At 42.0% G+C, this 16119-nt stretch overlaps 2 protein-coding genes across 3 annotated transcripts in view; one reads left to right on the top strand and one right to left on the bottom strand.

Annotated features, from left to right (window-relative positions):
- The first annotated feature begins 567 nt into the window (after positions 1-567).
- On the top strand, positions 568-8746 carry LOC118786730 (synaptosomal-associated protein 23-like). Of its 2 annotated transcripts, XM_036542017.1 has the most exons (9): positions 568-654; positions 748-908; positions 4904-5009; positions 6615-6656; positions 6937-6985; positions 7087-7204; positions 7294-7461; positions 7558-7702; positions 8302-8746. In XM_036542017.1, exons 2-9 carry the CDS (start codon positions 898-900, stop codon positions 8362-8364), a joined length of 702 nt encoding a protein of 233 aa, XP_036397910.1. In that variant the 5' UTR covers positions 568-654; positions 748-897; the 3' UTR covers positions 8365-8746. The 2 variants fall into 2 exon arrangements, with proteins under 2 accessions (XP_036397910.1, XP_036397912.1); XM_036542019.1 differs by lacking the exon at positions 748-908.
- A 4992-nt stretch (positions 8747-13738) lies between these two features.
- sptb (spectrin, beta, erythrocytic) overlaps positions 13739-16119 on the bottom strand; it is a 29991-nt gene continuing 27610 nt past the window's right edge. The window contains exons 33-37 of the mRNA XM_036541734.1: positions 15962-16025; positions 15092-15354; positions 14656-14829; positions 14492-14534; positions 13739-14197 (exon numbers count right to left, since the gene is read on the bottom strand). Of these exons, the coding sequence (XP_036397627.1) occupies positions 14009-14197; positions 14492-14534; positions 14656-14829; positions 15092-15354; positions 15962-16025 (733 nt within the window). The 3' untranslated portion in view covers positions 13739-14008. The remainder of the gene's footprint in view (positions 14198-14491; positions 14535-14655; positions 14830-15091; positions 15355-15961; positions 16026-16119) is intronic.

Below are 16119 nucleotides of genomic sequence, written 5' to 3'. Positions count from 1 at the left end.
AAAAACTACCTTGATTTTGTTGCACGATACAGTACAATTGTACCTTACAATTGAGTTACGTCAAATAATCAAGGTTTAATTATTTGATTGAAGGATAGACGTTTACAGCTTTTTTAGATGCACGCAAAACAATAAAATAAAGCTTCTACTGATTGTGTGAATTTTATTGCTGACCCTTTGTCTGGCCACTGTAATCGTAAATAACTAAATAATATGCTATGCTAAACAATATGCTATGTCAAATAAAGGATTTTGTGCCTAGTCTTGATTTATTAATAAACTTTGGGCAAGTGTACCCCCTTCAAATGACAAAGTAAGAGCAGTTTGACACTTCAAAATGTCTTCTTCAGACTTTAAAAACGTGTTGACGAGTTGAGGTAAAATACAAAAGGAAAATGATTATTGTCAACAGCACAAAAACCTGTCGTCTAACATCTATGCAATATGCGATCACTTTATTCTGGACAATTTAATTCAAATGTAAACGACGCAAAACTCATTTCAGCCCTAGTGTGATATGCATGTGTAACTCATCCTCTCTGGTTCGTAGAGAGGACATGCGCAGTACGAGTTTGACTGAAGGAATTTGCCCAACTTCGGCATCAGCAAAGTTGGAGAAGCAAGAGGATTTGCACCAGACTTGAGATCTTTGCTGTAAGTAACGTTTCATTTACAGGGCGCCACTAAAAACCTAAGACGAAAATGTAAGCTTTTCGATGGATCTTTATTTCCTCCTACTCCCCGCAGACAACAGACAGCGAGAGGAAAAGTCTCCCTCAAGTTTTTCAAAGAGGAACTAGCTAGCTTGCAATAGCTAACTGCCTCAGTTGTTAGCTAGCAGGCTAGCTAGCCAAAACCACAATCCAGGAAAAAGGGAAGACTGTTTCCATTAACACGATGATAAAACAGTAAGTCAGGTAGCTGGTTTGCTACCAGTAAAGACGTCTTTGTACGTTTCGGTGAGGTGACGGACATTAACAGATATGGCTAGCTAGCTAGCTACTTTTCACAACTTGTTTCTCAACAGCTGAGGTAGCTAGCTACCTAGCTCGCTACTACCAGTAGCGGGAGCTAACTAACATGGTGGTTGGGTGGGTCTGGCAAGCTGGCTAAGTTAGCTAGCTGGATCCTTTGGTATACAAGTTAATTGACCAAGGTGGTTTGTTAGTTTAGTCGCGGATGGAGAGTGAAACATGTTAGACAAAGAACAAACCGAATAGGATTTAGCAACGTTTCGTTAGATACAGTGAAAACAGGCATGACAGGTAATATAACTTAGCAAATTAGACTCGCAAACGATAGTATTCAGCGTAAGAAAATGTTACGAGCCAGGAACTTGTCGTTAGGTAAATAGCTAACGTTAATGTAACTACACAAGTAGCGATCTAGCTTTCCTATGACTTTGCAGTTCTAGTTAACTGTCGGTACTTCAGTACCTGTGCTGCTGCTTTTGAGGACAATAAAAGACCGTCGTGTCATGTGCTTTGCTAATGACTTCATCGGACACCAGGACTGGCAGTTAGTTTAAAGTTGCTAAAAAAAAAGACGAAAGAAAATAATTTAGGTTCCACTGTTTTGCAATCAATCTAACTGACTGGAGGACTACTTGTCATAGTTAACAATTAGCTGCATAAGTAAGACGTAGCAAAATGAAGCCACATTAAACATTGTTTTGTCGCTTAGCAAGAGCAGGGATCGGTTTTCAATCGTTTGTGGGTGGATCACGACACCTGCTTTCCACCCCCATTGTGAAAAGTTCATGTTCATCATGTGACCGGTTAGTTATGGCTATACGATTTTTTCCTATGACCTTGTAACAATGGGATGAAGATCCCCTGGGTATCAGTATGACTAAATGTACAGCTAGAAAACATTTACACACATTGCGATAGTAATGAACTTGTGTATACAATTCATAGACAATGAAAAGAAACAGAATCCTGATTTGTAGTCTTTTCTTTGCGAAGAAATAAACTTCTAATCGCAGTCCGGTACATTTATGGTGGTGCTTTCGTCGGTATTGAAGAAAACTGCTGATAAAGCTCTCAAGTCTATTATTTGCCCGTCAGTGCAGTCCCATTACATATTGGCAGTCAGTTGAGCATTTCTAGCTGTTTGGTCTTTCGTGTCAAACTGAAATTCGTTCGCCCTGTGAAACATTAACCATTTGCTGCAAGGAAAGGAAATGCAGTATTTTTGCATTATTTTCGACTCCTGTTAGTGTTTAGAAGTCCATGATATTGAAACCCAACAAATACTAAAGTGAGAGTAGAAATGATGCTTGTAGGACCTGATTTGGAGGGTGGATGTGAAGTGTGAGGAAGCACTGTTTCTGTAAATTTGTGCAGTTAGGGGTTGAACTTGTACTGCTTCTGGGAAGGGGAGGGGATATACTGTGTAGTGTCAGTAGTTGGTAGCATTTTGCACTGAGCAAATCAAGCATTATGTTCAGAATCCACTGTGCAGCACCTGTGTTTACCCTGAAGCAGAAGACTCCTGGTCAATAAGCATTCAGAGTGGGAGAAAAATCTACTTACAGTCTGGTTTAGCGTAACCTGGGAGAACTGGTTTGTGAGGAAGAGCTGGAAATGTGTGTGCTCTTGTGAGGGGGCAGGGATGCTGGCAACCAGTGTGAGCATGATGTGTGCAGAAGAGCTGGGTGCTGAAGGCACCTCGTTCTTGCGCCTCATAAGTGCACAGGAGGTGATAATGAGAAGTGCTTGTGGTGTGAGAGAGGTCCGCCTAGAAACTGAGCTGTTCAGAGTGCTGGTGGTGACATGTATTACCACAGCCAGGCTCTGCTTAACAACGGTACCACACACAGCTACCCAACAACACATTCAGTGCCACACAGTGACATTAGGACTGTTGCATATAGGCTCTCGATCATTTTTTAGAAAGTGTCCGAGAGGGGAAAAAAATCAAGGATGATGCAGCACGTATCTACCCAGATTTGCATGAATTTAAATTGAGTATTTAAAGAAACATAAACTTGTATCCCTCATCCTCAGTGCATTCACCGCACACACACACAGCCAGGAGGAACGCCCACACTTGAAACAATTAGCAAAACACAGTTGTAGAACTGTTTGGCTCTTTCTGCCGAAACTGATGCAACCGTTGTGTGTAATACTGTGTGATAAACAGACTGAGCAATTCCATTAGCCACTGCAAGAGAGTAAACTAGCTTCTCTAAGGTTGGACATCTTGTCTGTTTTTCTCTCTCTTTCGCAATTGCACACTTGAGAATCTTTGCACATTCTTGGGTTTCATTTCAATGACTTCAGAAAATACTTCAGTTCATCTTTCCAGCTTTGTGCCTGGTTGAAAATCTAGGCGATTAAGTCCGTTGTCACATTGAAAAATATAAACTACACACTTTATACTTCAAATTATTGTAAATTATTTATCCTTTTGCCTCCTTCAGGTTAACACTTGTTTGGTCAGAGCGTGTAGAACGTGTAGTATGTGCGTCCTTATTTGTAACTGCGCTGCAAACCTAAATGACCTTTGAATTCATTCAGATATCACAATGGCTGTGTGCTATGGCTGCAGTGAAGCAGTTGATTTAGACAGACGTTCGCTTCAAGCAATAAAAGCAGTGTTAATGCACACACATCGGGAGCAGGCACAGGTTTTAATGACGTGGTTGCTACCAGCTGAGACTTTGCTTTATCTGTTTTTTTTAATTCAACATGCATTTGAATAGAATTCTTCTAGGTAAAGACGTTAGTAGTTTCATTGCTTGATCTGTCCTACTTCGGTTGTATCTAGTGCAGGAATCAGCAGTGCCATGAGGGAAATCAGGGGTCAGAATAACTGTGAAAACAGGAAGGAGTGGCTGGAGCTCCTCGGGAAGAGGGATCTGTGCTTTATGCAAACACAGACAGGAAAGAAAACAGCTGGAAAGGTGGTGTAGGTTCCTTGAAAGTACCTTTGAAAATGTAATGAGTTAACCTGGTTTCACTTCTGCCTTCAGCATCTGTCGCTGATTGTAAATGTTTGAAGGATGACTGCATCTGTCAGAGCAACACTCTACTGGTTTTTAGTACTAAGTGGTCTCCTGTTGGTTAAGGACTCTGTAATGTTGTTTATTAGTGTATTAATTTCTGGACATACCACACTGTCGTTGCAGTTATGCATTTCAGAAAAGTTTGACCTTGGATATTAACTACTCAGAAGCGTTAATGACCATCTTTGCATTTACATTCGATTTGAAATGCAGATACTGGCACCGTGCTTCCGGTTCCTGCTTCACGCAGTCTGTCATTTGAATTGGCCTTTCTCTCTTGTTGTCCTTTCACGCTCATATCTTCCTCATCAGACCACAGTGCTTGGGCCTATGTGGTAAACAGTGTTTAGACGCTTGACTAGAGTCCTTACTGCTACTTCCTTATCTCCCATCTTCATGGTGCGCATGCTTTCTGCATGGCGCACTGGAGTGGAATTTTTAAGACAAGGAAACACTGGGCCCTTGTGCAGATGGTGTCTGTCAGAGCTGCCTCTCCCTGGCGTGTTCTGCCTCACGTTTCAACCCGGAAAAACCCCTTTAATGACTCTCTCAGTTTGTTTCTTTGTGTATTCTCTTTCCCGTAGACTGACCTGGCTGTGGTTTGTTTTACTGATACAGATTATTTCTCATTTTGGTGACTAATTTGTTAAAAATTTCCCATAATAATTTCTTAAACAACTGATTTTCATGGTACCTGATTGTTATCTTTGGGCACAGAATGAGCTACTGGTCCATGCGGTGGTTTTTCTACTTGGGTGGAGTGTGGGGGGGGGGATAACCCAGACACAGTATGTTTGAATGGCAACATGCCTTACAACAAAGACTTAAGCCACTGAAAAGAAACTTCAAAGACAGTAGTAATGTGAGTGCTGACCCCTTTCACACCCACAGGCCGCAGAGCACTGACCAGAGTGCAGGAGCCCCCAGCAACACCATCAACATGGCTGACATGTCAGTGGAGGAAATCACCATGAAGGCCAACCAGTTGACAGATGAGGTATGTCTGTGCTCTGTCTCTCTGGTTGGGGGTGGGGAGCTGGCAGGACCTACTCTGGTGTTGAGTTTAAACCTCACGATGTTGCTCCAAGCAGTTACTCACCCTCATAGACTGACTCACTCCTTCACACACACACTGGTATACAAACATAAATACAAACTGGCCACAAAACCCTCCCACTAACATGCACTCTCAGATGCAACCAGAAGCAAACGTGTAATTCTTTCCACTTCAAATTAAAATACTGATTTGTTAACATTGGATGACATTTTATGCAGAGATGATCTAAACCATACTCTTAGACTGTTCTGTCTGCTTTAAAGTCCCTCATGCATTTGGACTCCTTCCTTCAGTCCTTTCCTCACCTCTCTCTCTCTCCTTCTCTCTTGCTGCCTTTGTGTGGGATGGGACTCCAGTGTGGACTGACAGCTGCTTGTAAGCTGTGGGTGGGAAAGCATGCTGGGAAAGTGTATGCTGGGGCCAACCTGCTAACCAGCAGGGCAACAGCTCCATTGTGGGGCATGGGGTAAACGCACTCAATGACCTTTAACCTCTAGAGCTCTCTCCTTCCCCTATCTAACATTCTGCTTGTCATTCTTCATTCTTATTATGGCTTGAAAATAAGATTTTCTGTGTACCTCAGCTATTCTCTACCCTTAAGACTAGTACTGTTTGAGCTATTGATGTTGTCCCTAATAATACCAGGTAAGTGTTACAGAATGCTTGTTGTTAAAAGAGCTTGATCCTCTCTTCTTTGTTGTTTTTAATGACCTGTTACCCTAGCATCAAGCAAGAGCATGTAGTATGTGTAAATGTGAGTTGTCTGTCTGTGACATGAGTTGGCTCTGTGTGTAGCCAAACACCCGAAGTGTGTGTGTGGGTCTGTGTAAGAGAGCAGGTGAGTGATGGCTCGGGTGTTGCGTGGTGGAGTGAGGAGCTGTGGCGTCAGCATCTTCTCCATTAAACATTAGCACCACCACGCCTGTTTGTTAGAGCTGTTTGTCCTTTTGTGTAGCGGTTGCTAAAAGTGAATAGTCATTTCCTGTTGCTCTCAGATCTATGTGAAGTCTTTGGTGCTCTCCTCTGGGCCTTAGCTCTCATAGCTTGTTCTCCCCTGGCTATTAATAGAGTATGTACACCTGAACTGACTGCATTCCCGTCAGACATCACCTGATGATTTCCATCAGATAGGATGGTTTTGTAGACTGATCAGGTCAGGCGAAGGGCCTTAAGTAATAGTGGTATGGAGTCTGTCCAGCCCAGTGTTCACAAAGCAGCTGCCCAAGTCCCTAATGGACGTGTTAATCAGAGCTTTGAAACACAATTGTCTCAGAGTAACTGTTCACAAATACATTAATCACAAGTCACCATTCAAGTTGCGGTTTCAGTTTGTTCTATAACCTATTAGTTCCATTTTTCATATTACTGAATGTCCTCTGGATGTGTAAACAAATAAACTCAGATGCTCTGTCTTTGGTATCCTGTGGATGTGTGTGCCTCTGTGTCTCTCTGTGTAGACCACTTGTTTAGGGAGATGGAGAGCTTTCACTATTCCCCCGAGGTGATGGTTGATTGAATGTATGAAATATGTTTTTCCTCTTTCAGTCACTGGAGAGCACAAGGCGAATGTTACAGCTGGCAGAGGAGGTAAGACATGATTCATTACATCATTATTAATAAAATGTGTTTATATTGCATCACACATCCACAATAAGACAGGAGGAACCTGAATATCTGTCAGGGTATTGCTGTCTTGTTCAGAAGCGATGTCTTACAGAGTGACTCTTAGAAAGTTCTGGATGATGAGTCATAGGGTTACCTGTCTAGGATGTCATGAATGACATTTTACAGTGTTGTCTACTCGTGGAGGCTGCTTTGAGTAACTGTAAGTGATGAATGAGTCCTGACGCTGTCCGTCTGTCCACAGAGCAGGCAGACAGGGGTGAACACCATGACCATGCTGGACACGCAGGGAGGTAAGTACACTGCTCTGCTGCTGGGTCTCAGGTTTAACCCAAAATGCACTCTGCTCTGGAGTCTGGCCATTAATGTTTCTCTTACTCCCCTTGTCTCCCAGAGCAACTGAACCGTGTGGAGGAGGGCATGGACCAGATCAACGAGGACATGAAGCAGGCAGAGAGGAACCTGACTGACCTGTCCAAATGCTGCGGCCTGTGTGTGTGCCCCTGCGACAGGTAACTCCCCCCCCCGTCCTCACCCTCACCGCCGTAGCGGCTCACTCGGCCCACGCCTGTGGTGAATGGCAGTCGCGCGTGTGTTTCAGGGTGCGGTCGATCGAGCACGACGGGCGCTACAAGCGCACATGGGGCACGGGCAGCGACAACGCCAGCGCCACGGGGGCAGACGGCGTGGTGTCCAGCCAGCCCCCCAGCGTCCGCAACGGGCAGCCCGTGCAGGCCTCCGCCGCCCCCTCCGGGCCCTACGTCAAGAGGTGAGAGAACCGCTCCGTCCGCCCGCCGAAACATTCAGAGCAGTCCGGTGCCCCCTTGTCTCACCCCCCCCCCCCCCCCACGGGCGTCTCCCACAGGATCACGAACGACGCGCGGGAGGATGAGATGGAGGAGAACCTGGACCAGGTGGGCAGCATCATCGGTAACCTGAAGAACATGGCGATGGATATGGGCACGGAGATCGACCGGCAGAACAAACAGATCGACCGCATCACCGACAAGGTGGGCTGCACGATCGCGCGCACATGCAAGCGTCGCTTTAGAATTGGATCTGAAGCTTGTATGCGCATGGTTAATAACAAAATTTGCCTATCAGCATTTTCCGTCTTGTAGCGTATTATTAAAATAGCAGCACTATTCCCAGTAGGCACAGTAGATTTGCAAATTGCATTGAGCTGTAGCCCTGCAGCCTTGACTTTCTCACCAGCTGATTCCAAACAAGTTCAACATTAAAATGTAAATATAAAAATAATCATATATAGCAAACTATATGTATATATTTACATATAAGAGAATATAGGAGGCTCAGTAATGAGAACAGACTATTCAGCCCTCCGTCACTGTTCATTCCTTTTTAAAAATGTTAGAACCTCATGCAAATACAAACAAGCAAACAAGCATGATCCTTTATGTTTATTGAAAAGTATTGATATTTTATAGATAACATTAGGTTATATATTGGTAACACAAAAAGGTTTATTGTCCCAACTGTTTTAGTATACTAGTGGTGTGTTATTAATGTACCAACTGGCTCTGCATGCAGTAGAATAAAGGTCAGTAACTTTCTAGTGAGTCACCCCATTCACGCTTCCTCCCTGCAGGCTGAAATGAATAAGGTCCGCATAGACGAGGCCAACCAGAGAGCCAACAAACTCATCAACTAGAGAGGAGAACGTGTCACCGTGTCACTTCCTGCTCTGACCCCGGGTCCCCTCTGCAGCTCTCTCTCCCTCTGTCCGCCCCTCCCCTCTTCCTGCTCTCTCAGACAATCAGCGAGGGCTGTAACGGGAGAGAAGCACGCCGAACACACAGAACCCTTCCTCACAAAACATTGTTTTCCTCACCGCTATTTATAACTGAAGGCACAGGTCTGTCTGTCAGTCGCTTCTCTTAGTTGTAAAAGCTATCATTAAGGTCCTTTTTGACTGCTGTCTAATTTGGGATGTATAGTTCTCTTTGATCTGTGTCGGTTCACCTACACCCACACACTGAAGCACAGTTCCTGCCCTAGTGAAGTGTGACAGACTTAAAAAAAAAAAAAAAAAAGGAAAGTAAGTGGGAGTGGGGGGGTGGGAACGAGCTGTCGCTAACATCTCTCTCTGGTGTATGTCGGTTGCCATCTAGTGGCTCAGCAGTCAAACTACAGCACATCTAACTTCATTATATTTAGTAACAGTTAAACAATCGTAAAATACCAATAATGTAAAATACCAATATTAAGAGTGTGTAATTGGGTCAGTAGTTAATTATTTTTGTATCCAGAACTGCTTTTCGAAATGGTTTTCATATTTAATTATTCTAATATATAGATGAACCAATGACTTCTGAATAAAGTGAGTCTTTTTAAAAACATTTTTGCTTTTTTTTTTTTTTTTGAAGATTCCATTTTAAACAAAAAAAAAAAACCTGATCTGACCTCTCTAGCCATGCATGTTACTGTTAGAGGAAATTGATTTCTGCTTGCACCAGACTAATAAGCAGGACGCATTCACCGGACTGCTGTGAGTCTTGGCAGGATGTGGTGTTATGAAGGCTTGGGCTGTTCACTTCCTTCTCTCAGGCCTAATATTGCACACAATGTGAAATTATGTTATTTTCCTCATTTCACTTCAGCAAAGCCAGGGAATGTGTAAGCTATTGTAAAGCATCCCTCTTGGGGGTAGATTTAGATCCCAGCTGGAGCTGGTGGCTTTGCCCTTTGTGAGCAGTGGTTGTTTCTAAGGCCCGTTTCCTCTGGACTCACTTAGCTGTACTGTACTATGCAGAGTCAAAGGCGCGATCCTTTACCGCAAAGGGACCTAAATGCATCAGTGTCACAGAGACAATGTTTAATGCATACATTTTAGATTTACACTCTTTGCACATTGGTTTAAGTGTGAATATTTAGTCAATGGGTTCTGCAGTTGTAGTCTTACTAGTCTGTCCTATGTCACTGGCTGATGACATGCTGTATTTTGTGTCAACTTCATCAGCAATATTTTGTCTTTCATCTATTGGTTGAATCTCATACCGTATCAGTGAATTAAATGGCCTCTTATGATCTTTGCTTTCTGAGCTGTATTACTTCTACAGTGTTGTGACTGTGGATAAAATGTCTGTGCTTTGCCTTGTTTATAAATCGCAACTGAGTTTATGCCTTGCAGACGGACCTCCGTGGCTTGGTGCAAGTGGCTGTGTTGTAATAGCTATGTTATCAGAGTGAGGGGTTGTGTGTCAGCAACTGCAATGTATGATTTCATCTCTGCAGGGCTGGGAACTGTGATTTACACTTCAGGTGTGATTTAAGCTGACTCTGCGGTTGTTTTAAATTTAATCTCTGACAGAATGTGATGTAACTGCCTGCAAACGCAGCTTTATTCCTTGTGTCTGCAGATGAATGGCATTCAAGACCTCCAAGTGAACTGCAGCTAACAGTAGAATAGTGGGAGGTGGCAGTGTAGAGTTTGCTGGCTGGGTAACAGTGGTTGTCATCTGTGAAGCAATCATTCTGCTGTCCTGTAATGCTTAAAGTGTGAGCAGCTGCTGTCTTTTTCTGCTGGTCTAAAGTTTCTGATTTATCATGTGGAGCTTCTACTGCCTGATGTTTCACAGATTAAATTAAATGGTAAATAGCTTCTTGTAAATGAAATACTTTGGGTCAGTGCATCTGTTGTAGGAATTCAAGAATTGTTGCCTTACATTTTGTAAAGATTATTTTTGATTTTGTTGCCATTTAATTTAAACCTGTCATTTGAACTTTAAAACATGTCAAAACAAAATAAAAAAAGTGCCTTTATTTTCCTTCAAAACACACTAAAGCTACTTTAGTCTTCCTTTAAAGTGTAAACTGGTATATTTGTAATGTTTTAATAAACTTCTATCAAGCTTCTTCTTTTTCTCATGATTGTGATTTGCCACAAATTCCATCCAGATTCATAATGTACAACATTTCACAGCCAGCTATGTTCTGTGAATTCTTTTTTAGCAATGTATATAGGTGGACATTCACTATAGAAATTTTAGGAAAGTTCCTTGCTGGAGGACAAAAAAGCAACATACCATACAGGATTCAGACATACATACATGCATTTTTTTGTGTTTATATATACCACGCCAAAATTAAAGGTATATAGGATACCCTAAAGCTGTCTGTTAAATAAAGAGATGGAAATAAAAAAGGACTAAGCGTATATACTTAGCATCAAAAGCAGCTTTGCAAGCAGCTGCATACAATTCACTGTTTCAGGAAAATTTCAGAATGTCCTCTGGACCAGACCCATTGACATTTTAGCAAAAGGCAATGAGAGTAAATTCAATACACCCATTAACATCACTGATAGGGCTGATGTAACAAGGGTATAAACAGTGAAAGGTACAGACCGGTAATGTCGGCAGTCTCCATTGACAGTTGTTCAGGTAGTACATCTGTGATGCATTCTTTACACTAGTAGACTAGTTGTAGACAATTCCTGTAAGATACTGTCCCATTCTTCTTGTAGAGTCTGATCAAGCATGTGTCATTCCATATCAATCACCCAGTTTGAGAAAAATTTCCCAGCTCACTCTCAGATTTCCCTGAAAGAAAATCCACAGGTGTGTTCCTATACCAAACTTATGGAGAAATCCCAAATATTAGGTCTGTATCTCTAATAGTTTTGAAACTACAGCCCTTTGAAATTTTTGATTAATTTTATGAATTTTGTCGAATGAACCTCAGAAGGTTACATTGTCTGAGCTCATCCTACAAATGTTCAAGGAGGCTCAGATCTGGCAAGTCAGTCACTGGTAATATAATGATCACTTTATTGTGTGATCGGAGTGAAGTCTCTGGATGTCAGTGTTAAGCAGTCAGATTTTTTGACTAACGTAATGATGTAGTGATTTTGTAATAGTGTAACAGTAGTGTAGTGTAACAGTGTCATAAACAGTAATTTATTAATGTCAGAAACATCAATGTCTGAAATATTTTTCTGAAGTTGTGCATATGTAATAATAATGTTTCTTTGTATGCTCAATATATCAGTCGTAAATATTAATCTTTAAAGTTATTTACAACCAGTGCTGAAGTACGACTGATTTTGTACGTTTTCACTCGCATTGGTTCAGGCGCTGCACAGGAAATCAAACTGAGCTGGGCAATCACATAGCAGGGAGAGACTGAAAGACAAAAAGAAAATGTGCCAACAGCAGGAACAGTGTTGAAGACACCGTTTACTGTTACTGGAGGGAACCTTTTTTTCTGACCCAGCAAAAATTGTGTGGAAGGCATATCAAACTGAGGATGTGAATATGATGATTCTATTTTTCAAACAAACATCGGTCCATCAGTCAACACCACTCACTCGTACATATAATGAAATACTGTAACTCTACAGACAATAGATAATAGATGAGGGGACCAGAGCAGAGGGAAAGTGTTATGACATCACACCGCAGCAAAACAGTGACTGAGCATCAATCAGCAGAAAACAGCAGCCCACGTTTCTCCAAACTGGTAGTTTTATTGTTTATTTCCAAGTTCGGTTCTCAAAATGTTAGACCAGTGCAATCAACATTTTGGAAATATTACATGGTTACTGAGTAGAAAATACTAATTAAACCACATTGAGGGAAGTGTGGACAGCAGAGAAAGGCAAAGAAAGGGAATCGAGCGAGCAAAGCATCTGATTAAATATAGTGTGGGAAAAAAGATGGACATGGCTGACACTGCCTCTCTACGATGCGTTTAGTGCAGGTCTGATAAAGCAGAGGACCCGAGGGCAGTGTGCTACAAAAGTGTAAGGCAATTGTTGAGGAAGGAAGTGAACAAGTGTTTCACTGTGGCCAAAAAACTAAAAATACGGGGAACTGCTGTATACAATTGAAAAAAATAAAACAGCTATTATCCATTTTTTTTCTTTTGGTTTCAGTAAATAATTATAAATATAATAAACTCTAATATAAATGCATTTTCCTTATATATATTTTCCCTGTATATATTTCAGTTTGTGATTTAAAAGTAGCTCTACTTTGTGTGTGATTTTTTTCTCCCAAGAGCTACAATATTCCAGTGGGAGAGTCTGTTATTGACAAAAAATAAACATAAACCTTTGGAATAAATACTGAACTTATTTTTTTTCTATTAAGATTCTTCTCTCTGAGGGTACCTTGCACCTGAACTCTTAGACTGTTCCTACAATATGTGACATTTATTTTCTCCCAACAGTTCCTGTGGACTCACATTCAGACAGTACACATTCTTCCCGGAAGCTTCCCATACTATCTGGCTTTTCTGGAAAGTTTTCTTGGCACTGAGTTATAGTGGGTTGTGCATAACTCTGGGGTGGACTCTCAACCCAGAGAAACTAAACATTTTGATTGAGAGAGGACATGCTCTGCCCTCTTCCTTTCAGACATAGCACCATATTAAACAAAGTTTTCTCCATTCATATACAAGGACACGTGACTATCGTGTCAGTCAGGGTTTTATAAAATAAATTCTTACTTTAACGTACACACATTTTTCCATAACTTATGCTCTTTGAATTAACAATTGTCCACAGTTTTGATTTAGTTTTCAAGCTACTTCAGAATGAGTTTTTGTCAGTTCTACAGTTTTGCTTTAACGACTCACCTGACAACTGTAAAACGGCCTCATTTTAAATTCAGTGCAACCTGTTGCCCATAGTTTAGTCTGACAAGTTTTGGAAAAGTATAAATATTTTTTACAACTCTCAGAGGGACAGGTCAGAATACTGCAATCAAAACACTGGGTGTGCTTATAGTATGTAGTGCTGACCAGCCCAGTGCCCAAGTGCCTTTCAGTAAAACTACCTGTTAATATGTCTCCAGAAACAGTGCTTACAAAGCTTGTTAAATACCAACCCTGATATAGACTCTGACAGAGTCAATTCCCTGACACCAACAACACAGTATTACAATGCACAACCATTTCTTTATAGGAATAAGGCAAATTATTTTTTTTTATGGTAAGTTTTATGGTATTTCACACAAATATAATAAAGCATGCCAAAAGAAGCAAAATAAAATCAAATCATTAGAGAGAAAAAACTATGTTGCAAACATTCTTTGGTTGATTTGTGAAAGGAGCATTCATGTGTTTTGGTTAAATTGTGAACCTGATATCGTGTAAAAAAGGTTAAAAACAGGTAGACCTCAGCATTGCAGAAACACTGGCTTAAATACAAGCAGCAAAGCGTGCTTTTTTTGTTCATAATCAACGTATTTTGATTTTGATTTTTACAAATTTTTGCTAATGTAAAAAAAAATCAGGATAGTGATAAAAAGACAGGCTTGACTGTGTGGCCCTATACCCTAGCACTTTCCCTCTCACTTCTTTTTGGTGAAAAGACTGAACCTCTTCTCCTTGTCCTTCTTGGCAGAACTGGCCTCTGGGATAGTGGAGGAGGTGGGTGGGGGCAGGCTTTGAGCCCGTGCTCCGGAGGGTCCCGGGGCTACCTCTTCTGACTGGGGCTCCACTGCCTTCTCAATGGCCTGTGTCCAGTTCTGGAGCTCCTCCTGCAGGCACACATGAGCATAACAGCAAAGAGAGAAAATGAAATCTGACTTGGAAGTCTTCTGACAATACACTACTCTCTACACGGGAGCCAGTTTTCACTCTTTGACAAGATACTCCATTACATTACCCACAACACACCCACAAAGCTCTCCTGCTTAAAGTCCATATCTATATCTATACATACATATGTAAAATGTGTATGTGTGTGTATTTCTGTGCATTTAAAAATCCTAAAAGCTCTCCCATATAGTTTAATGGAACATAAGAAACTGCATCCAAGTGCGAAGTCTCACCTCATCTTTGCATTGGAACAGGTACTCGCTGCCATCTCCTTGCCTGAGAAGGACACAGAGACAACAGGCAGACAAGCGTCAAACACGGACACGGGAAGGAATCAGACTCTCGATAAAACCGGAGCAGGTCAATCTTGATATGTGTTCATGCTCCTGATTCTCACCGTAGCTTAAACACATGCTTCTTCTTCTTATAGTTGGTAAGGACCTCACAGGTGGCATTGCTCAGTGTCAGGGGGTCTTCTCCATGGTAAGTGACGCCAAAGCCAAAGCTCTTGGCATCCTTGTAAGCAGAGAGCTGCCCTGGTTTCAGCACACAGTACAGGTTGTTCCACGACCTAGACAGGCAAGAGAACAGTAGGAAATGGAACACTTTTACACATCATTGAATAATGCTTATGACTAATAAGCTGTGCACCAAAATGAAGAGTACAACAGAGCTATGTGATGCACCACCCTTAGAAAGATTTACAGGTATTTGTCTATGATGTTAGTGCCACTCCTAGTTCTTACATTGTGTCACAGCGTGATAACATTTAGTAATACGTGGTTACCCCCATTTTAATAATTAGGTGCCCCTGTATGTCACTGATCTCAGACCTGTTGGAGGCCTTCTTGCCAGCTGCCTCCAGCTCATGTTTGCGTCCCAGCATGCCCTCCAGTAGCACAGCTTGGCTCCTGGGTGACTCAGTGGGCAGGGTAGCGGCCCGCTCCGGCTCCTTCGGGGGCAGCTGCAGCTCAGGCCCGGAGGGCTCCATCTGTCCCGAGCCACTCCCCTGTACCTCAGACACCGCTAGCGCTGTTGACAGCTCTGTTGATCCATCCAATTGCCCAGAGCTCGGCTCCACAGCCACTGAACCAGACTAAAAATATGTAAAGTAAACCGATTTCAAATTAATTCAAATTAAAATGGATAAAGATTTCAGAAAGAGCACACACTTTCCCAGACACTGGTATCAGCCTCTTTTATAGAATGGCTGGGGTGTGTAACATCGATCCTGGACTGACTTGGAATCAGTAAATACATTGAGCGCTTAAACCCCCCTGAGTATTCTGCTGTAAGGCCTCCCCTCCCAACTTCCTGTGTACAGCACTGTAAAACCTCCCCTTTCTAATTCCTGTGTGCTGCACAGCCACCCATCTGGGCCTACAACATCACCGTGCCACCAGTACCAAATCAGTTCTTCAGCAATGTCCATTTTACATTTCCCGGCCCGACATCACAGGACACATGGCATACTAAATTAATGCAAGTACAGAGGAGAAACACCAGCTCACCACTATTACATAGGATCACCGCACATTTACACAACTCAGCAGATGAACATATTCAAAATAAATAATCATACACAATCCTCTCAACGCAAACATGTCATATGTTATCACTATCAAATTTGCAGAACTGCAATATGACCTTGGTTGGAAACTGTTGTCCCTTACATGAATAAGATAAATCAGGATCATACTGACCAGAGATGGCTCCTCGAGAGTGTAGGGCTGGGAAGACCCCTCTCCATAGCCTGTGTCTTCTTTCCTGTAGGAAAATTCTTTGTTCAGCCTTCAAATACACTCTCATTGTTACAAGGATAGCAAAACTAGTATGCTACTTGTCAAACTAATTTAAATGT

This window comes from Megalops cyprinoides, chromosome 12 (genome assembly GCF_013368585.1).
Source record: "Megalops cyprinoides isolate fMegCyp1 chromosome 12, fMegCyp1.pri, whole genome shotgun sequence".
Classification (NCBI taxonomy): Eukaryota; Metazoa; Chordata; class Actinopteri; order Elopiformes; family Megalopidae; genus Megalops; species Megalops cyprinoides.
This window is presented reverse-complemented; position numbering and strand designations above follow the sequence as displayed.